The sequence below is a fragment of the Mus caroli genome, unplaced genomic scaffold, assembly GCF_978045245.1.
Source record: "Mus caroli unplaced genomic scaffold, Mus_caroli_1 scaffold_4, whole genome shotgun sequence".
NCBI classification, from domain to species: Eukaryota; Metazoa; Chordata; class Mammalia; order Rodentia; family Muridae; genus Mus; species Mus caroli.
Window position 1 is genome coordinate 111,196,663 of NW_028227259.1, and position 23,485 is coordinate 111,220,147.

Genomic DNA, 23,485 nt, shown 5'->3' on the forward strand with positions numbered 1-23,485 from the left:
GTATATTGCTTTTATCATGGTTAGGTATGGGCCTTGAATTCCTGATCTTTCCAAGACTTTTATCATGAATGGGTGTTGGATTTTGTCAAATGCTTTTTCAGGATCTAACGAGATGATCATGTGGTTTTTGTCTTTGAGTTTGTTTATATAATGGATTACATTGATGGATTTTCGTATATTGAACCATCCTTGCATCCCTGGTATGAAACCTATTTGGTCAGGATGGATGATTGTTTTGATGTGTTCTTGAATTCGGTTAGCGAGAACTTTATTGAGGATTTTTGCATCAATATTCATAAGGGAAATTGGTCTGAAGTTCTCTATCTTTGTTGGGTCTTTATGTGGTTTAGGTATCAGAGTAATTGTGGCTTCATAGAATGAGTTGGGTAGAGTACCTTCTGATTCTATTTTGTGGAATAGTTTGTGAAGAACTGGGATAGTGTGAAGAACTGGGATTAGATCTTCTTTGAAGGTTTGATAGAACTCTGAACTAAACCCATCTGGTCCTGGGCTTTTTTTGGTTGGGAGACTATTAATGACTGCTTCTATTTCTTTAGGGGATATGGGACTGTTTAGATCATTAACCTGATCTTGATTTAACTTTGGTACCTGGTATCTGTCTAGAAACTTGTCCATTTCATCCAGGTTCTCCAGTTTTGTTGAGTATAGCCTTTTGTAGAAGGATCTGATGGTGTTTTGGATTTCTTCAGGGTCTGTTGTTATGTCTCCCTTTTCATTTCTGATTTTGTTAATTAGAATACTTTCCCTATGCCCTCTAGTGAGTCTAGCTAAGGGTTTATCTATCTTGTTGATTTTCTCAAAGAACCAGCTCCTCGATTGGTTGATTCTTTGAATTGTTCTTCTTGTTTCCACTTGGTTGATTTCACCCCTGAGTTTGATTATTTCTTGCCATCTACTCCTCTTCGGTGAATTTGCTTCCTTTCGTTCTAGAGCTTTTAGGTGTGTTGTCAAGCTGCTAATGTGTGCTCTCTCTAGTTTCTTTTTGGAGACACTCAGAGCTAGGAGTTTTCCTCTTAGAAATGCTTTCAATGTGTCCCATAAGTTTAGGTATGTTGTGGCTTCATTTTCATTAAACTCCAGAAAGTCCTTAATTTCTTTCTTTATTCCTTCCTTGACCAAGGTATCATTGAGAAGAGTGTTGTTTAGTTTCCACGTGTGTGTTGGCTTTCTTTTTTCTTTTTTTTTTTTTGGTTTTTTTTTGTTTTTGTTTTTTTTTTTTTTTTTTTGGTTTTTCGAGACAGGGTTTCTCTTTATAGCTCTGGCTGTCCTGGAGCTCACTTTGTAGACCAGGCTGGCCTCGCACTCAGAAATCTGCCTGCCTCTGCCTCCCAAGTGCTGGGATTAAAGGCGTGCGCCACCACGCCCGGCTGTGTGTTGGCTTTCTATTATTTATTTTGTTATTGAAGATCAGTCTTAGTCCATGGTGATCTGATAGGATGCATGGGACAATTTCAATATTTTTGTATATGTTGAGGCTTGTTTTGTGACCAATTATGTGGTCAATTTTGGAGAAGGTACCGTGAGGTGCTGAGAAGAAGGTATGTCCTTTTGTTTTAGGATAAAATGTTCTGTAGATATCTGTCAGATCCATTTGTTTCATAACCTCTGTTAGTTTCACTGTGTCCCTGTTTAGTTTCTGCTTCCATGATCTGTCCATTGGTGAAAGTGGTGTGTTGAAGTCTCCCACTATTATTGTGTGAGGTGTAATGTGTGCTTTGAGCTTTACTAAAGTATCTTTAATGAATGTAGCTGCCCTTGTATTTGGAGCATAGATATTCAGAATTGATAATTCCTCTTGGAGGATTTTACCTTTGATGAGAATGAAGTGCCCTTCCTTGTCTTTTTTGATGACTTTGGGTTGGAAGTCAATCTTATCAGATATTATAATGGCTACTCCAGCTTGTTTCTTCCTACCATTTGCTTGGAAAATTGTTTTCCAGCCTTTCATTCTGAGGTAGTGTCTATGTTTTTCTCTGAGATGAGTTTCCTGTAAGCAGCAAAATGTTGGGTCCTGTTTCTGTAGCCAGTCTGTTAGTCTATGTCTTTTTATTGGGGAGTTGAGTCCATTGATATTAAGAGATATTAGGGAGAAGTAATTGTTGCTTCCTTTTATTTTTGTTGTTAGAGTTGGTGTTCTGTTCTTGTGGCTGTCTTCATTTAGTTTTGTTGAGGGATTACCTTCTTGCTTTTTCTAGGACATAGTTTCCGTCCTTGTATTGGTTTTTTTCTGTTATTGTCCTTTGAAGGGCTGGATTCATGGAAAGATAATGTGTAAATTTGGTTTTGTCGTGGAATACTTTGGTTTCTCCATTTATGGTAATTGAGAGTTTGGCTGGGTATAGTAGCCTGGGCTGGAAATTGTGTTCTCTTAGTTTCTGTATAACATCTGTCCAGGCCCTTCTGGCTTTCATAGTCTCTGGTGAAAAATCCGGTGTAATTCTGATAGGCTTGCCTTTATATGTTACTTGACCTTTTTCCCTTACTGCTTTTAGTATTCTATCTTTATTTAGTGCATTTGTTGTTCTGATTATTATGTGTCGGAAGGAATTTCTTTTCTGGTCCAGTCTATTTGGAGTTCTGTAAGCTTCTTGTATGTTCATGGGCATCTCTTTCTTTAGGTTTGGGAAGTTTTCTTCTATAATTTTGTTGAAGATATTTGCTGGTCCTTTGAGTTGAAAATCTTCATTCTCATCTACTCCTATTATCTGTAGGTTTGGTCTTCTCATTTTGTCCTGGATTTCCTGGATGTTTTGAGTTAGGATCTTTTTGGATTTTGTATTTTCTTTGATTGTTGTGCCGATGTTCTCTATGGAGTCTTCTGCACCTGAGATTCTCTCTTCCATCTCTTGTATTCTGTTGCTGATGCTCACATCTATGGTTCCAGATTTCTTTCCTAGGGTTTCTATCTCCAGAGTTGCCTCAATTTGGGTTTTCTTCATTGTCTCTACTTCCCTTTTTAGGTCTTGGATGGTTTTATTCAATTCCATCACCTGTTTGGTCTGGTTTTCCTGCAATTCTTTAAGGGATTTTTGTGCTTCCTCTTTAATGTCTTCTACCTGTTTAGCAGTGTTCTCCTGCAATTCTTTAAGGGATTTTTGTGCTTCCTCTTTAATGTCTTCTACCTGTTTAGCAGTGTTCTCCTGCAATTCTTTAAGGGATTTTTGTGCTTCCTCTTTAATGTCTTCTACCTGTTTAGCAGTGTTCTCCTGCAATTCTTTAAGTGATTTTTGTGCTTCCTCTTTAACGTCTTCTACCTGTTTAGCAGTGTTCTCCTGTATTTCTTTAAGTGTGTTATTAAAGTCCTTCTTGATGTCCTCTACCATCATCATGAGATATGCTTTTAGATCCGGGTCTAGCTTCTCCGGTGTGTTGGGGTGCCCTGGACTGGGCGAAGTGGGAGTGCTGGGTTCTGATGATGGTGAGTGGTCTTGGTTTCTGTTAATAAGATTATTACGTTTACCTTTCGCCATCTGGTAATCTCTGGGGTTAGTTGTTATCATTGTCACTGTTTAAAGATTGGAGCAGACGCTGTGTTCCACTCACCAGAAGTCTTAAGATCCTGTGGCGGGTGTCGTGGGTAGCTGGCGGGTGTCGTGGGTAGCTGGCGGGTGTCAGCTGATCCTGCGCCCTAGCTACCCCGGTGCTGGTCAGACCGGAAGAGGCTTGTGGCCCTACTCAGGCCGGTTTTCTGCCTCCCCAACCAAAGCAGTCTCAGGTCCCGAGAGATTGGACTGGAGCAGAAGCTGTGTTCCACCCACCAGAAGTCCCAAGATCCTGTGGCGGGTGTCGTGGGCAGCTGGCGGGTGTCAGCCGACCCTGCGCCCTAGCTACCCTGTTGGTGGTCAGACTGGAAGAGGCTTGTGGCCCTACTCAGGCCGGTTTTCTGCTTCCCTAACTAATGCAGTCTCAGGTCTTGCACACAATTGGATTGGAGCAGAAGCTGTGTTCCACTCACCAGAAGTCTTGAGATCCTGTGGCGGGTGTTGTGCGTAGCTGGCGAGTGTCAGCCGACCCTGCGCTCTAGCTACCCCGGTGCTGGTCAGACCAGAAGAGCGCTTATTTGTATTCTTTATTCAACCATAGGTTCAATGAAGTTTGAGACTAAATATGCGTTACTTATCCATATACTTTGGCATAGTGGCAAATCCTTTATTCTTAAAAAGATGAAAAGAAATAATAATATTGAAGAATAAGTAGTAATGAAGGAAGAGAAAGAGGAAAGAAGGGAGTGAGGAAAAACATAAACAACTACAAATTCTTTTCTTTCTCTTCCTCCCTTCCTTTCCTATTCATTCATTCATTCATTCATTCATTCGTTCGTTCGTTCATTTTTGAGGCAGAATATCTCTGTGTAGCCCTGGCTATGTCCTGGACTAGCTCTGTAGACCTAGGCTTAAGGAAAGGCTATGTGTGACTAGCCTACCAAGCAGTAGACACTCGTTGCTTCATTGCTTGGAAGAAAGGCTCTTGTTCATTCACAGCCTTGGGGGCAAGAATCCAAATTTACTTCAGAATTTCCAACCCAGTCCAGCTCAAAGCCAAGACAGGGCAACCTTTCCTGGTTCCAACTACTGCTGCCCCAAGTTGAGCTCAGACTCCCTTTCTCGTTCTCTAGCTTGAACAGTCACTAGACTTGGGGAGGAAGGGGCTGCACAGTTAGGTTCCAAAAATAGATTTATCAAGTGATTATAAATTATGATCATTCCTAGTCGAGCCCATAAAGACTTTTAAAAAACACTGTAGATCTCCATTTTCCTAAGTGACACAGAGGACAAGTGACATTTGCATTTGGTTACCTGCAGAACAAAGGATAAAAACTTGCCTTGAGTCGCTTGGCTAGAGGAAGAGAAGAAACAGCATCTCTGCTTTTTAAGTCAGACAGATATGAAGACATTGCCGACTCTTTAGCTTCCGGCTTTTGTGCAACTCCAATCTTACCTATGAAAAGAAAGCACAGGTTCTTCTCTGGTCACTTCTGTTGTTTAAGGCAGGATCTTGCTATGCAGCTCAATCTGGCCTTCAACTCACAATCTTCCTGTCTCAGCCTCCAAAGTACTGGATAAGACATTTGACCAGATGGCCAGTGAAACTTTAGATTTTTTTGTATTACAGTTGTTGGTAGAATTAAAAAACAAAACTAAACTAAATGTCTTTGAAATGTCAAATCTAACGTTTAGTTTTTTCATGTTGTTTTTCCCTACCACAAAGGAAAACTATTTGTAAAGTTATAAGTTGAATGATATAAGTATCATACATAGAAAATTAGCATATGATTATTATTCACTAAATACACTTCTTTTTAAAAATAGTTTTTATCCTTAATTGTGTGTGTGTGTGTGTGTGTGTGTGTGTGTGTGTGTACATGAGTGCAGGCACCCTTGGAGGCCAGAAGAGGGGGTCCCAGCCCCTGGAACTGAAGTTGTAGACCACTACTGTGGGTGACTGGAACTGGACTCAGCCCCTCTGCAAGGATTTTGAAATAATCCTAACAACACTCACAGCAGTCATGTCCACATGCGTGTTTATTTTTACAATGATGATGGCATTCTCTGTTACCAGGTTTTTTGCAGGTAGCTATTCCTAAATTAATGTAAGAAAGAAATCCATTTGTTATTATAAATATTACTATAAATTTAATACAAACACTTTCAGTCCATTCTTTTTTTACAAGGTAGTAGCAAGAATACAACTTTCACACTTTTTCAAATATTAACCTATACAGTTTTTTAAAAAAGATATTTCTAGTAACAGTCTCTGTCCCACTATCAAATTCACCCCAGCTTTTCATATGGAACATTTAGCCACCTATAAGCAGCTTTCAGCTTCTCTAATGTAAGTACAACCAAATACAGCAGAGTATCAACAACAAATTTTATCCTTATGGAAGTGAGAATGAAGACAGGGATTTTAAACTTTGTTCTGTACTTAAGGCTGAGCATTTGGAAAAAGCAAATCTCACAGCATTTTGAGGGCATCCTGATTGGTTAGGAAATAGGATGTCGTATAAACTTAGTGAATTATAAATAAATGCTTTAGGGACATAAAATTTGCTACAAGAATTCAAAGAAAGGAAAGAATACTTCCAGCTTGGTGTCTCTAAGCTATAACAAATGTATCCACATATATAATTTATTAATCACATATATTATATTGATATAAATTAATATATCTATATAAGTATATAAAATTAATATCTGACAATATGTGGGTTTTCTGTATTATTATTATTAATTATTATTATTACTATAGTACTAGAGATTGAACATAGGTTCTGTGCATGCTAAATTAGCACTGTACTACTGAGCTATACCCCAGCCTGCTTTTCATACCTTTTGTTTTGAAAAAGCATCTAAGTTGCCTGTGCTGGCCTTGAACACCTGAGCCTCCTGCCTCAGTTCCCTAACTAGAACTGCTACCAGGCCTGTCACATTTACTATGTTTTAAATATATTTTTCTTGGTTTTAGTTCTGACTAGTAACACTGAGGAGGGGATGATATGTTAATTGTCCTTAGAGGATAAAAGGGTCTAGACACAGGAAAGGGACAAGGAGAAAATATCCATATAGAGGTGACCGTGGGATAGAAGACTGTGGGCACAGTCTTTGCTGGAACACAAATGTTAAGTGACCTGGAATACTGCAGAGTGTTGAAGACATTTATAACCTTCCTTGGACTTTGTTTTTAGTGTCCTTGTTCAATCCTTTCAAGTCATGGCACAGTTAGACACTTAAAATCTATCTGTAGCAGTCTGGAGAAACTGATGAGGCGTCTCACTACAAAGGCAGGCGTCTGATTTCTTTGAGGACTGAGATGGTTGGTATGGTAGGTACTCTATGGTTTGGATATAAAATGTACCCCCAAGGCTTTGGTTTTGGCCCCTGACTGGTGACTGGTGCATGCAGGCTCTTGCTGTCCTCTCTGGACCAATTCATCTAGGGTTTTATAACCCAGCACCATCAAGAATGGCACTAGGACATGGGGTCTAGCTCCTCAAGCTTGGGCAGGGATTGCTTTGGAAGACTTATCTCATCCCTGGCTCCTACGTGTTTCTTTCTGCTCCTAGATAACATCAATAAGCAGCTCTGCCCAATCACACCCTGACCCCAATGCTCACTACCTCACAGGCCCAGAACCACTGCAGCCAGCTAACATGATCAAGCTAAAACTGCTGAGCTGAAATAAATCCTTCCTCAGTTAACTGTTTCAGGTGTTACAGCGACAAAATCTGCGTAGCAGTGTTGGCCACTTGTCTTGATGCTGTGACAAAACATCTGACAACTGGAGACAGACACCTCAGGAGTTAAGAGCATGAGCTGCCTTTCAGAGGACCCAAGCTCACAGAAGCCAGAGTGATTCACAACTGCCTGTAATTCTCACTCCAAGGAGATTCAATCCCTCTGTCCTCTGTGGGCACCTGCATTCAGGTTCACATACCCACACACAGAGCACATACACTTCCTGAAACCAGAAGGGTGTCTCCTATGTGACTGTAAATCCAGTCAAATTCACAGCGAAGATTAACTGTCACATACAAGTGCTGAGAGTATTAGTAATAATAATAAATCCTTGGCATCTGAGAGCAAATAGTTATACTACAGTGTTCTCAACTGAACACGACTTGGAAAATACAAACAACACTCAGATAAAGCCATTTTGTGACTATAGGAAAAGACAGAAAAAAATTCCGTGTAATTATTCTGAAACTAGAGATAAGAAAACTCTAAAAATCTAGAAAAATAATGGAACATCCCCATCTTCTGGCTAATACAGATGTCTACTATACTGTAAAAAAAATCTCTTTCCAAAATAAAGTGTTAAGGCCAGGTGTGTGTGAGTGTGTGTGTGTGTGTGTGTGTGTGTGTGTGAGTGTGTGTGTGTGTGAGTGTGTGTGTGTGTGTGTGTGGCCAAGAACAACTTCTTGGAGCTGGTTCTCTCCTACCACATGGATCCAGGGATCACTTAGATTGCACTTTGTCTCCAGTGTGTGCATCTAATCACAGACTTGCCTTCTCTGCAACTATTCTTGTTCTTTTCATCTATGGCCTATTATTACACTTATAGTAGCAAATTGATGCTTAATTTCTAGGAGGCTGCTATTATGTTTACATTTTGGTACTGTCCCATTGGTCTTCTATCCACTTGTGTTTGCTTTGAGGTTTTCCACATTCCACATTTTCCTCAACTATCTGGTCATCCTCAGTTGTCTTCTACTGTGTGTGTAAAAAACCTAACTCGTAGCAGATGCAGAGTACATGCTCAAACTACGGGCTTAATATATAGAAAATTGGAAGTGTCTAATCTCTGTGGTCAACTTCCAGAGCCTTTTCTCTCAAGCATTCTTCCTCTGGAGTTATGGTAGCTGTGCTGATTCTACCTGAAAGGGTCCATTTTACTCAGTTAGAGAAAACCTACTATTTAGGAGATGAGACGACTAGGAGGAAATGCCTTATATATTGTTCTTTTGTCATAAAGCTTCTTCATAAAGACTTTTGAGAGCTGTGTTTTGAAAAGCGGCCACAAGATGGTGCACCAGAACAGTGTATGCAACTGTGCTCCCCTTAGCAGAAATTAACAGGGGTCTAGAAACTTGACAGGAGCTCTGGGGACTCCGCAGTATTTCCTGGCAGGATTCCAAGGTCTCATCAGGAGTGAGGAGTGTATGCTCTCTGTATCGATGAAATATTGTTTAGCCTTTTTTTGTTGTTGTTTTTTGTTTATTTGTTTGTTTGTTTTTTTGAGACAGGGTTTCTCTGTATTGCTCTGGCTGTCCTGGAACTCACTCTGTAGACCAGGTTGCCTCTGCCTCCCAAGTGCTGGGATTAAAGGCGTGCGCCACCACCGCCCAGCTGTTTAGCTATCTCTTAAGTGCTGTTGATGGGTGGTGTAATTCATTCTGAAGCTCCTAGGCTGTGTTTTAGTTTGAACAGCCTTGTAGACGTGACAGTGAGGTAGTTTGTGAATCTCCTACTACTATTACTGTGTCAGGACCCATGTGACCTTTAATGTTATTACTCTTTACTTCAGGAAACTGTGGGCCCCAAGATTGAGTACATGTTGAGGTACACTGTGTGAAGGTGTGTCTCTGTGGTCTCAATTGTTAATTCTGTTCCAGCAGAGAGCTAAATGCTGGCAGAATCTTGGTATTGTTATTTTTATGGCCCATCACCTGGCTCATATTCTGTAAATACTTGTTCTTCCTCACCTGCCTAAGGCAGTCTAGAATTATATCTGATTAGCTGTAATAAAAACCTGATGGCCAATAGCTGGGCAGGCAGTGGAGGATGGATCTTCCAGGCAGAGAAAATAGAGGTGGGTGTGATGGTTTGTATATGTTCTGCCCAAGAAATAGCACTGTTAGAAGGTTTGGCCCTGAGAGGAGAGGTGTCTACCCCGCCTGAAAGAGCTTAGACAGAGCACCTGGGGAGACATCTTGGTTCCCAGATCCCTCAGAGACTAGTCTGTGCAGGTGAGAGTATGGACTACAGAAGCTACAAAGCTTTTGGGACAGGCCCTGTTTCGAGCGGTCATCTTCTGCCAGGAGGCAGGTCCAAACGCCAGATATCTGTGCACCTTCCCTATAAGAGGAGAGCTTGCCTGCAGAGAGTACTCTGACCACTGAAACTAAGGAGAGATCTAGTCTCCCAGGTCTGCTGATAGAGGCTAACAGAATCACAGGAGGAACAAGCTCCAACCAGAGACAACTATAACAACTAACTCCAGAGATTACCAGATGGCGAAAGGCAAACGCAAGAATCTTACTAACAGAAACCAAGACCACTCACCATCATCAGAACCCAGCACTCCCACCTCAGCCAGTCCTGGATTCCCCAACACACCCAAAAAGCTAGACCTGCATTTAAAAGCATATCTCATGATGATGGTAGAGGACATCAAGAAGGACTTTAATAACTCACTTAAAGAAATACAGGAGAACACTGCTAAAAAGGTAGAAGTTCTTAATAAAAAACAGGAAAACACAACCAAACAGGTGATGGAATTGAACAAAACTATACAAGACCTAAAAAGGGAAGTAGACACAATAAAGAAAACCCAAAGTGAGACAACACTGGAGATAGAAACCCTAGGAAAGAAATCTGAAACCATAGATGCGAACATCAGCAACAGAATTCAAGAGATGGAAGAGAGAATCTCAGGTGCAGAAGATTCCATAGAGAACATGGGCACAACAATCAAAGAAAATGCAAAATACAAAAAGATCCTAACTCAAAACATCCAGGAAATCCAGGACACAATGAGAAGACCAAACCTACAGATAATAGGAGTAGATGAGAATGAAGATTTTCAACTCAAAGGGCCAGCAAATATCTTCAACAAAATTATAGAAGAAAACTTCCCAAACCTAAAGAAAGAGATGCCCATGAACATAAAAGAAGCCAACAAAACTCCAAATAGACTGGACCAGAAAAGAAATCCCTCCTGACACATAATAATCAGAACAAAAAATGCACTAAATAAAGATAGAATATTAAAAGCAGTAAGGGAAAAGGGTCAAGTAACATATAAAGGCAGGCCTATCAGAATTACACCAGACTTTTCACCAGAGACTATGAAAGCCAGAAGATCCTGGACAGATGTTATACAGACACTAAGAGAACACAAATGTCATCCCAGGCTACTATATCCAGCCAAACTTTCAATTACGATAGATGGAGAAACCAAAGTATTCCATGACAAAAACAAATTCACACATTATCTTTCCACGAATCCAGCCCTTCAAAGGATAATAACAGAAAAAAAATGAATACAAGGATGGAAACTACACCCTAGAAAAAGCAAGAAAGTAATCCTTCAACAAACCTAAAAGAAGACAGCCACAAGAACAGAATGCCAACTCGAACAACAAAAATAAAAGGAAGCAACAATTACTTTTCCTTAATATCTCTTAATATCAATGGACTCATTCCCCAATAAAAAGACATAGACTAACAGACTGGCTACACAAACAGGACCCAACATTTTGCTGCTTACAGGAAACCCATCTCAGGGGAAAAGACAGACACTACCTCAGAGTGAAAGGCTGGAAAACAATTTTCCAAGCAAATGGTCTGAAGAAACAAGCTGGAGTAGCCATTCTAATATCGAATAAAATTGACTTCCAACCTAAAGTTATCAAAAAAGACAAGGAGGGGCACTTCATACTTATCAAAGGTAAAATCTTCCAAGAGAAACTCTCAATTCTGAATATCTATGCTCCAAATGCAAGGACAGCCACATTCATTAAAGACACTTTAGTAAAGCTCAAAGCACACATTGCACCTCACACAATAATAGTGGGAGACTTCAACACACCACTTTCATCAATGGACAGATTGTGGAAAGAGAAACTAATCAGGTACACAGTGAAACTAACAGAAGTGAAGAAACAAATGGATTAACAGATATCTAAAGAACATTTTATCCTAAAATCAAAGGATATACCTTCTTCTCAGCACCTCAAGGTACCTTCTCCAAAATTGACTATATAACTGGTCACAAAACAGGCCTCAACAGATACAAAAATATTGAAATTGTCCCATGCATCCTATCAAATCACCATGGACTAAGGCTGATCTTCAATAACAACATAAATAATAGAAAGTCAACATTCACATGGAAACTGAACAACACTCTCCTCAATGATACCTTGGACAAGGAAGGAATAAAGAAAGAAATTAAAGACTTTTTAGAGTTTAATGAAAATGAAGCCACAACATACCTAAACTTATGGGACACAATGAAAGCATTTCTAAGAGGAAAACTCATAGCTCTGAGTGCCTCCAAAAAGAAACTAGAGAGAGCACACACTAGCATCTTGACAACACACCTAAAAGCTCTAGAATAAAAGAAGGCAGGAAATAATAAAACTCAGGGCTGAAATCAACCAAGTGGAAACAAGAACGATTCAAAGAATCAACCAAACGAGGAGCTGGTTCTTTAAGAAAATTAACAAGATAGATAAATCCTTAGTCAGACTCACTAGAGGGCACAGGGACAGCATCCTAATTAGAAAAACCAGAAATGAAAAGGGAGACATAACAACAGATCCTGAAGAAATCCAAAACACCATCACATCCTTCTAGACAAGGCTATACTCGACAAAACTGGAAAACCTGGATGAAATGGACAAATTTCTTTTTTTTTTTTTATATTTTTATTACATATTTTCCTCAATTACATTTCCAATGCTATCCCAAAAGTCCCCCATAGCGCCCCCCACTTCCCTACCCACCCATTCCCATTCTTTTAGTCCTGGCATTCCCCTATATTGGGGCATATAAAGTTTGCAAGTCCAATGGGCCTCTCTTTCCATTGATGGCCGACTAGGCCATCTTTCGATACATATGCAGCTAGAGACAAGAGCTCCGGGGTTCTGGTTAGTACATCATGTTGTTCCAACAATAGGGTTGCAGATCCCTTTAGCTCCTTGGGTGCTTTCTCTAGCTTCTCCATTGGGAGCCCTGTGATACATCCAATAGCTGACTGTGAACATCCACTCCTGTGTTTGCTAGGCCCCGGCATCGTCTCACAAGAGACAGCTATATTTGGGTCCTTTCAGCAACATCTTGCTAGTGTATGCAATGGTGTCAGCGTTTAGAAGCTGATTATGGGACAGATCCCTGGATACAGCAGTCTCTAAATGGTCCATCCTTTCATCACAGCTACGAACTTTGTCTCTGTAACTCCTTCCCTGGGTGTTTTGTTCCCAATTCTAAGAAGGTGCACAGTGTCCACACTTTGGTCTTCATTCTTCTTGAGTTTCATGCGTTTATCAAATTGTATCTTATATCTTGGGTATCCTAAGTTTTGGGCTAATATCCACTTATCAATGAATACATATTGTGTGAGTTCTTTTGTGATTGTGTTACTTCACTCAAGATGATGCCCTCCAGGTCCATCCATTTGGCTAGGAATTTCATAAATTCATTCTTTTTAATAGCTGAGTAGTACTCCATTGTGTAAATGTACCATAATTTCTGTATCCATTCCTCTGTTGAGGGACATCTGGGTTCTTTCCAGCTTCTGGCTATTATAAATAGGGCTGCTATGAACATAGTGGAGCATGTGTCCTTTTTACCGGTTGGGACATCTTCTGGATATATGCCCAGGAGAGGTATTGCTGGATCCTCCGGTAGTACTATGTCCAATTTTCTGAGGAACCGCCAAACTGATTTCGAGAGTGGTTGTACCAGCTTGCAATCCCACCAACAATGAAGGAGTGTTCCTCTTTCTCCACATCCTTGCCAGCATCTGTTGTCACCTGAATTTTTGATCTTAGCCATTCTGACTGGTGTGATGTGGAATCTCAGGGTTGTTTTGAGTTGCATTTCCCTGATGATTAGGGATGTTGAACAAAACTGGAAAACCTGGATGAAATGGACAAATTTCTAGACAGATACCAGGAACCAAAGTTAAATCAGGATCAGAGTAATGACCTAAACAGTCCTATATCCCCTAAAGAAATAGAAGCAGTCATTAATAGTCTCCCTACCAAAAAAATCCCAGGACCAGATGGGTTTAGTGCAAAGTTCTATCAGACCTTTAAAGAAGATCTAATTCCAGTTCTTCACAAACTATTCCCAAAAATAGAAACAGAAAGTACTCTACCTAATTCATTCTATGAAGCCACAATTACTCTGATACCTAAACCACAGAAAGACCTAACAAAGATAGAGAACTTCAGACCAATTTCCCTTATGAATATCGATGCAAAAGTACTCAATAAAATTCTTGCTAACTGAATCCAAGAACACATCAAAACCATCATCCATCCTGACCAAGTAGGTTTCATTCCAGGGATGCAGGGATGGTTTAATATTCGGAAATTCATCAACATAATCCACTATATAAACAAACTCAAAGACAAAAACCACATGATCATCTCGTTAGATACTGAGAAAGCATTTGACAAAATCCAACACCCATTCATGATAAAAGTCTTGGAAAGATCAGGAATTCAAAGTCCATACCTAAACATGATAAAAGCAATCTACAGCAGGCCAGTAGCCAACATCAAAGTAAATGGTGAGAAGCTGGAAGCAATCCCACTAAAATCAGGGACTAGACAAGAATGCCCACTTTCTCCTTACCTATTCAACATTGTACTTGAAGTCCTAGCCAGAGCAATTCAATAACAAAAGGAGATCAAGGGAATACAAATTGGAAAGGGAGAAGTCAAAATATCACTATTTGCAGATGATATGATAGTATATATAAGTGACCCTAAAAATTCCACCGGAGAACTCCTAAACCTGATAAACAGCTTCAGTGAAGTAGCTGGATATGAAATTAACTCAAGCAAGTCAATGGCCTTTCTGTACACAAAGGATAAACAGGCAGAGAAAGAAATTAGGGAAGTAACAACCTTCACAATAATCACAAATAATATAAAATACCTTGGCATGACTCTAACTAAGGAAGTGAAAGATCTGTATGATAAGAACTTCACGTCTCTGAAGAAAAGAAGATCTCCAAAGATGGAAAGATCTCCCATGCTCATGGATTGGCAGGATCAATATAGTAAAAATGGCTATCTTGCCAAAAGCAATCTACAGATTCAATGCAATCCCCATCAAAATTCCAACTCAATTCTTCAATGAATTAGAAAGGGCAATGTGCAAATTCATCTGGAATAACAAAAAACCTAGGATAGCAAAAACTCTTCTCAAGGATAAAAGAACCTCTGGTGGAATCACCATGCCTGACCTAAAGCTTTACTACAGAGCAATTGTGATAAAAAACTGCATGGTACTGGTATACTGACAGACAAGTAGATCAATGGAATAGAATTGAAGACCCAGAAATGAACCCACTCACCTATGGTCACTTGATCTTCGACAAGGTAGCTAAAACCATCCAGTGGAAAAAAGACAGCATTTTCAACAAATGGTGCTGGCACAACTGGCTGTTATCATGTAGAAGAATGCGAATTGATCCATTCCTATCTCCTTGTACTAAGGTCAAATCTAAGTGGATCAAGGAACTCCACATAAAACCAGAGACAGTGAAACTTATAGAGAGGAGAAAGTAGGGAAAAGCCTTGAAGATATGGGCACAGGGGAAAAATTCCTGAATAGAACAGCAATGGCTTGTGCTATAAGATCGAGAATCGACAAATGGGACCTCATAAATTGCAAAGCTTCTACAAGGCAAAAGACACTGTCAATAAGAGAAAAAGGCCACCAACATATTGGGAAAGGATCTTTACCAATTCTAAATCAGAGAGGGGACTAATATCCAATATATATAAAGACTCAAGAAAGTGGACTCCAGAAAATCAAATAACCCCGTTAAAAAATGGGGCTCAGAGCTGAACAAAGAATTCTCACCTGAGGAATACCGAATGGCTGAGAAGCACCTGAAAAAATGTTCAACATCCTTAATCATCAGGGAAATGCAAGTCAAAACAACCCTGAGATTCCATCTCACACCAGTCAGAATGGCTAAGATAAAAAATTCAGGTGACAGCAGATGCTGATGAGGATGTGGAAAAAGAGGAATACTCCTCCATTGTTGGTGGGATTGCAAGCTTGTACAACCACTCTGGAAATAAGTCTGGTGGTTCCTCAGAAAATTGGACATAGTACTACTGAAGGATCCTGAAATACTTCTCCTGGGCATATATCCAGAAGATGTTCCAACTGGTAAGAAGGACACATGCTCCACTATGTTCATAGCAGCCCTATTTATAATAGCCAGAAGCTGGAAAGAACCCAGATGTCCCTCAACAGAGGATGGATACAGAAAATGTGGTACATTTACACAATGGAGTACTACTCAGCTATTAAAAGGAATGAATTTATGAAATTCCTAGGCAAATGGATGGACCTGGAGGGCATCATCCTGAGTGAGGGAACCCAATCCCAAAAGAACTCACATGATATGTACTCACTGATAAGTGGATATTAGCCCAGAAACTTAGAATATCCAAGATACAAGATTCAATTTGCAAAACACATGAAACTCAAGAAGAACGAAGACCAAAGTATGCACTTTGCCTCTTCTTAGAATTGGGAACAAAATACCCATGGAAGGAGTGACAGAGACAAAGTTTGGAGCTGAGACGAAAGATGAACCATCCAGAGACTGCTGCACCCGGGGATCCATCCCATAATCAGCATCCAAACGCTGACACCATTGCATACACTAGCAAGATTTTGCTGAAAGGACCCTGATATAGCTGTCTCTTGTGAGGCTATGCTGGTGCCTGGCAAACACAGAAGTGGATGCTCACAGTCAGCTACTGGATGGAACACAGGGCCCCCAATGGAGGAGCTAGAGAAAGTACCCAAGGAGCTAAAGGGGTCTGCAACCCTATAGGTGGAACAACAACATGCACTAACCAGTACCCCCCAGAGCTCATGTCTGTAGCTGCATATGTAGCAGAAGATGGCCTAGTTGGCCATCATTGGGAAAAGAGGCCCCTTGGTCTTACAGACTTTATATGCCTCAGTACAGGGCCAAGAAGTGGGAGTGGGTGGGGAGAGGGTATGGGGGACTTTTGGGATAGCATTTGAAATGTAAATGAAGAAAATAGCTAATTTAAAAAAAGGTTTGGCCCTGTTGCAGTAGGTGTGTTACTGTGGGTGTGGGCTTTAAGACCCTCAACCTAGTGGCCTGGAAGCCAGTATTCTGCTAGCAGAATGAAGATGTAGAACTCTCAGCTCCTCCTGCACCATGCCTGCCTGGATGCTGCCATGTTCTCTCCTTGATGATAATGTGCTGACCCTCTGAACCTGTAAGCCAGACCCAATTAAATGTGCTCATAAGAGGTGCTTGGTTATGATGTCTGTTCACCAGCAGTGAAGCCCTAAGACAGTGGAAGATTCAGTCAGTAAACAGGAACCAAAGCAGAACACAAGAGGTAGACCTGGCCACATGGTGGGATGTAATACCAGGATTGGGTTAGTCAGTCAGGAGACTGCCCAGCAAAAGGCCTAAGCTTTAAAATATAATAAGCCTCTGTATCATCATATCACTAAAAGTACATAGATATTTGCAATGCTTATAACCTCTGGATGAATGGTTTCCTTTATTAATATGTGGTTCATGTTTTTCTGAGTAGTTTTTATTTGAAGTCTACTTATCAATGTGAGAATGATTATACCAGCATGCTTTTGGCTTCTATTTGCTTGGTGAGCAATAGACTCTAAATTTATTTGGTTGTCTTTTCTAGTTATACGAGTTTCTTTGGAGAAAAGGGATAATTAGATCTTGCTTTAAATATAGTTAGTCCTTGTGATGGCTAATCTCAGTTATCAACTTGACACACCAGAGAAGAGAGAATCTCAACAAAGAAACTGTCTCTATTTGAGTAGGCTGTGGGTATGTCAGGGAGGACATTTTCTTGGTTGTCAATTGATATAATAGGGCCCAGCCCACTGTGGGCAGCACCATACTTAAGCAGGTGGGGCTAGGTATGTAAAAAAGGTAGCTGAGTGGAAATCTTGGAAGTGAGCAAGATTTCCAGTAATCAAAATTCCCCTATGGCCTTTGTTTTAGTTCAAGTCTTCAGGTTCTTGCCTCAATCTTCTGCCTTGCTCTCCCAGCTGATGGACTGTATGTAGCCTGTAAGCCAATAACACTTCCCTTGCCCAGGTTTCTTTTGGTTAGTGTTTTACTATAGCAACAGAGAATAAACTAGGACAGGCTGTGTCTTTTCACTGATAAGTGAAGTGCATTTTTATTCAAGGTGCTGATGATGGCTTTTGCTGTGTTTTATTTTGGTTTTGAGTCTTTCATTTCTACAAACCATTTTGAAGCATTTCAATTAGTGAAGGGTTAGCTATTACTGATGACTCTATTGGTTGTTGTTCTGGTTGGCTGGCTTATTGGTAATTCTTTTCTTCCTCCCCTGGTAGTATTGGATGCTTGCTGGTTTGCTGTATTGAGCATGATTAAGTCCCTGTCAGTCCCTGCGGGTCGTCTGTCTTCATATGAAGGGTGTTCTTTCCTGTGTTCTAGTAGGAGAGTCAGTCTGTCTTCTTCCTCCATATATACTATTCTTTTCAGAATATTTCTGTATTTTTGGCTTAGTCCGAATAAGTTGCCTTAGCTTGCTTGTCTGAAATATTCCTATTTCTCCTTGATTTTAATAGCATACTTTGTTGAGTATAACTCTTGATAGTTATTTACTCTCAGGACTTGACTTGTATCGTTTTCTGCCTTCCTGGCTCAATATTTAAGGTTGCAGATGACAGATGTGAATGTTATTCTGATGTTTTTGCCTCTCTGTTTCTCCCTTACAGTTGTTTGTATTGTTTGTTTTTATTTTTGACATTTTGACTATGATAAATCATAAGGTTCTCTTTTGGTCAAATCTATTTGGGGTTCCAAATGCTTCCTTTGTTTAATTATTTCTCTTTGTAGAGTCTCAGCTATAATTTCATTAATAGGTTGTCTAAATTGTTTGACATGACTTATCCTGTAGGTTTAGTCTCCTGAATGTTTCTTGGAAGTGCTGGTCATGTTCAACCTTGTTCTCCACCACTGAGGCTTGCTCTTCAGATTGGTCTTGTCCAGCGGGTGGATTCTGCTGAGCTTCTGTTTGTTTCCATTTCTAGAATGTTTTTTAAACATCTCAGTTTCCTTGCTGATTTTCCCTCCATGTCACTGACTCTTTCATCGACTTTGGTAACTTTGTTGTCTAGGTGTTAAACTGATTTTAACTTCCTTGGCTGGGTCTTGAACTATGTTCCTTCCCTGATTACTTGAGTCCTCAGTCACTGATGTTCAGCCCCTCACCTTTCCCTGTGGTACTGAGCAGCATCAGCATGCAGGGTGTTATAATGGAATGCTACCTCACATTTCTAAAGTTTCTTTGTTGCACTTTGCGGATCTCCTGGAGTTTATGTGTCCTCTCATTTGTGATCCCCCTTCTCATTTGTTTTAAGGTGACTGACTATTCTTGGTTGGGTTGTCTTCACTTGGAATTATGTTCAGGGGAACACTTGACCAAAGTAGCAATTTTGATGGTTTGCCTGCAGTCCCAGTATTAGCTTAGTTCTGCCATCAGGATATGGCTGTGATGCACGAAGCTCCTCCCTACTGTGGCACTATGAGAGAACTACTGAAATGACTAGAGGCAAGCCAAAAGGATTAAGGAGCCACCCTGTACATTTTGGTAATACCAAGATGTACAGAATACATTATCTTATTATCTTATATAATATCTTATATAGCATATGAGACAGTAATTCCAACATCAACTCAGTAATGTATGACATTAGTTTTTGTGTGTACAGTATAGCTTGAAAAATATTTATTGTTTACAGACTTACTTACAGTTTTGCTTCAGAATATAAAAAGAGAAAACTGAAACAAGGTATTGGGTACATAGTAAAAGCTATAAGTTGATTCTTGTTTAAGGAAGCTAGTGAGTACTAGAATCATTACACACTTCTGTCTACATCAGTGTATGCTTAAAATCACTCATAATACAAAATTAAAGAAAAAGTTCACTTTCGCTCTGCTCTGCTTTATCAAGTCTGTGGATTCCCACACATCACTGTTCTTTTCTAGACATTGGCCCTAGAAGTGAAGTACACATGAAGAGGAATAATGCATACAAAAACTAATCAAATAATTTGTTACCCAACTATCACCCTATTTTGAAAAATATGAATCATAAAAGAGAATTCCTAGTATATATTATTAGTGTAATATGTTGTTATTATTATATGAAACCTAAATATGTAGTTCTAGAGAGCAGCCATTTGAATGAAGTTATCCTGAAGTAACACTCCTCCCTGGTCATATTGATGTTCTAATAGAAATTAGAAATTAATAGTTCTATTTACCTTTACTGGATCCTGTTGCAGTGGCTCTACCTGAGTAGTCAGAATGAGAAATATCTGTTTCTGAGCTTCTTTCCATAACTGTTTCATTTACAAACTTCCTGGGTCCGAAATAAAAGACTGTAAATTTCTGGTGAATATCAAGACCAACTAGAAAGAGAAAAAGATATATGCAAATGCTTATTAAAATCATATTAAGTCCTTACACAAGGCTATTTCTTTTTATATCTCATATGGTTGTAGCACTAGAGCTAAGAAGTACAGAAAATTAAAATGTTTTGAAAAGATTAAAATATGACAAATGAAAAGGTACACATCTACCTTATTAAAAGTTAAAATTCTATAACTGAAATTTAACTGTCTTAGAAAACAATGGTTTCTAAGTAAACAATCAGAACTGAATTATGCTATCTACATATGTGAACATATATGTGCTCATTCATCCTAAGTATATCATTATTCTGTACCAGCAAGCATAAAGGAAATGATTCTTAAATGCTGTCACACTTTTATATTGATATCACCATTATTTCAACTAACTCACCATAATCAGAACTGATTAGATTTATGCTGAGATCTTCTGATATAAGAGCTCTCTTCACATCAATTTTTTTAACCCAATTTCCACTTTTTAACAAGACAGAATCCCTAAAAAAAAAACAGTAATGTATAATTTAATATGATCCAAACACTAGATGAACTAATATATTGATTTCAAGGACTAGTTTTTCTTAAGATAGATCCTGAATAGTAGTAGACAATTACTAAAATTATTTTCATCAAATTCTGAGAGGAAAAATAATGTGTCATTGGAGATTTTTTTTGTTTGTTTGTCTCTTCAAGCTTGCTATGTAGCTATGTCTCCTCAAACTTGCTTTATAACTAAGAATGACCTGGAACTCCTGAGCCTCCACCTCCCAAGTGCTGGGATTATAGGCATGTTCAACCACAAATGACAGTGGAACTACCTTGACCCAAATTATTTTACCAATAGTTGATCCCAAGTTACACTGACTCATGAGGTCAAATAGAAAAATATAGTTGTTATCAGTAAGGCATGAGTTGTTTCTAAATCAATGCCACTTAAGTGTAATTGTGTACAATCACTTCAACAATCTTTTAAGTTGAATTTTAAATAGTTTACATCTGGTGTTGACACAAGACAAACAAGAGGAAACTTATTACTGAACTGAGCTCAAGTCCCCAGAAATAAGGATTTATACTGCGGCATGTTCCAAGTGTACCAGAGTTAGTTGAAGAGCAGTTCCTGTGAGAAGAATGTCCTGCTGTTCAGCTCTTTTAGAAATCTTGCATGCATCCTCCTGTATCCTGGCAAGTAGGAGAGCCTGGATTTATAGTCTCTGCCATTCCCAAACTTAGTACTGTAGTAGCAGTGAGTGCAGGCTCTGGCATGAGAACACTTAGGGTCAATCTAGATTTGTTACCAACTAGCTACTAGATGCTGGCATATGTGACTTAAATGTTTGTTTCAATGTTCTCATCTAAAAAAAATGTGAATTACGATGCACCTATGTCATACAAATGCTAAGCAATTAAGTATTTGGAGCCTATTAATACTAAAAAAGGATTAGCAACCAAAGAATCTACTTATGACATTCTGAGGGAGAAAACTATCTAAAAACAGCTGAAGAGAAACTTATGAAATGGCACACTAGAGGACTAGGCACATGGAGAGATCTTTCCTCTATGGTTGATCTGATTGCCTGTATTCTGTAGTGGAATAATGCTGTAATACTGTAATTGAGTTACTGTAGCTGTTTACATGTTAATTTGGAGAGAGGGGTTATATTCTGAGTTGATAGAAGACTGTATTCAAGGAATAGTAAGGCCATAAAGGAAGAAAAAGGCAGCAGAGTCAGAAAGTCCCCAGAGTCCATTTGTTCTCTTGTAACAATTCCCTCCATGGTGACAGACTTTATAATTTCTTCATTTGATTCTAAACAGAAAGACCTAAAGTAACACACCCAAAGTTAGTATTGTTCTTCCTTCTCTTGAGGAACACTTGCCCCACTGTTACACCAGGAAACTGTAATTTAATTGATTTGTGGTGATCTAATTACTATATCTTCTAGTAATAATTTTAAGTGCAATATATTTAAAAATAAAGTCAAGTAGCTATTCCATAATTACTCACATAATTTTGTGCTTAAAAATGACCTGGTTATCTGCATCGCCTATGATTAAGGTGGCATAGTGAAAGTCTGGTGCTGTTCTTTTAGTTTGCAGCTGCTCAAAGTTTCTTAATATAATGGTCACCAGTATTTCTGCCTTGATATCACTGTATCTTGCAATCTTCAAAAAACAGAATAAGTATTAAATGTTTTAAAGTAATCTCACTGTTCACACTCTGCTGTAATTGTAGTAATGGAAGGCTTTACTTTTAAAAAGACAGTCAGAATATTCACCTGCTCCACCTCAAGCTCATACTTCGGCAGATACGTTACAGCTTCCTTTATCTGGGTCCCAAATGGTGGGTGTCTATTTAAAATCTAAACATATTTACATCATTATACTCTTATCACAAACACTTAAAACTCTTAATGAAATATTTCTTAGACTTCACAGGTTTAATATAAGGTTTCTCACCCCAAACCTCTGTAATTGAAATACTTATGACTATGGAAGAAGAAAATATTTTTGTGTGTGCTTTATATGTTCATGTATGTACATATGTAGGTGTCTGTGTGTGGTGAGGAGACCAGCAATCAACACTGGGTGTATTCCTCAGTTGCTCATCACCTTTTCTCAGTAGGCAGGCTGCACTCAGTGCCCACTGACTGCACTGGACCACATGACCACCACACCCGGATCTTCCTGCTTTCACCTCTAAGAGCTGGAGTTATGGGCATGTGACTCTGGGTTTAGTTTCTGACATGGGTGCTAGGCTCTGAACTCGGATCCTCAGGCTTGTGTAGCATGGAATTTACTGACTGAGTCATCTCTCACATCCAAACAAATAGTTTTTAATAGAAATGAAGACATTATACACTGGGGTTTGGAATTTAAATAGAATTCAGTAATGCTGGGAACACAGAATATACTACATACCAGTTCAAGTTCTCTTGCATTTGCTTCTTCTATTTTTTTAAAAGAAGTTAAGCCTGCATTTACCATGGTATTTGACAATGATATGCCTATGGAAAATCAATGAAAGGGCAATTTTTAAGCTGTTTTAAATGAAATCTGAATAAGCACTTAGCAACTACATTAGTAAATACTTCTTTTAGCTGGAGATGTAGGTTGGTGATAGAACTTACCTAGCACACACAAGAGCCTAGTGTCAATCCCCAGGGCTGCAAAATTTAGTTGCAAATCAACCCCTTTAAAAAGATTCAGTCAAACATCTAATGGCTGTGGTTTGTACATTGTTGAGTGTGTCTGCCTCACTGTGTCAGTGCTGAGCAGGTGGAGGACTCTGAAGGTGGGTCCTGTGGGAAGTCACTAGGACTCTGGTTCTACCTTCCTAAGTAGATTAGTGCTAATGTTCTGGAACTGCTTGGGGCTGCCCAAAGAAGTGGGCTCTTGCAGAGAGAGCAATGCAGGCATCTCCCCCAACCTTGCTTCCTATCTCTCCATGTGATCTCCAAGAAGACTTTCACTAGTGAGAACCAGATGATAGTACCATGCCCTTGAAAGTGCAAAAGAGCAAG

General features: G+C 39.4%; 1 protein-coding gene across 1 annotated transcript in view; it reads right to left on the reverse strand.

Annotated features, from left to right (window-relative positions):
* Positions 1–23,485, reverse strand: part of Hfm1 (helicase for meiosis 1) — a 101,228-nt gene that overhangs the window by 19,468 nt on the left and 58,275 nt on the right. Inside the window, exons 26-32 of the mRNA XM_085836978.1 lie at positions 22,884–22,969; positions 22,241–22,324; positions 21,970–22,127; positions 20,359–20,462; positions 19,818–19,964; positions 5,521–5,601; positions 4,844–4,959 (exon numbers count right to left, since the gene is read on the reverse strand). Of these exons, the coding sequence (XP_085693104.1) occupies positions 4,844–4,959; positions 5,521–5,601; positions 19,818–19,964; positions 20,359–20,462; positions 21,970–22,127; positions 22,241–22,324; positions 22,884–22,969 (776 nt within the window). The remainder of the gene's footprint in view (positions 1–4,843; positions 4,960–5,520; positions 5,602–19,817; positions 19,965–20,358; positions 20,463–21,969; positions 22,128–22,240; positions 22,325–22,883; positions 22,970–23,485) is intronic.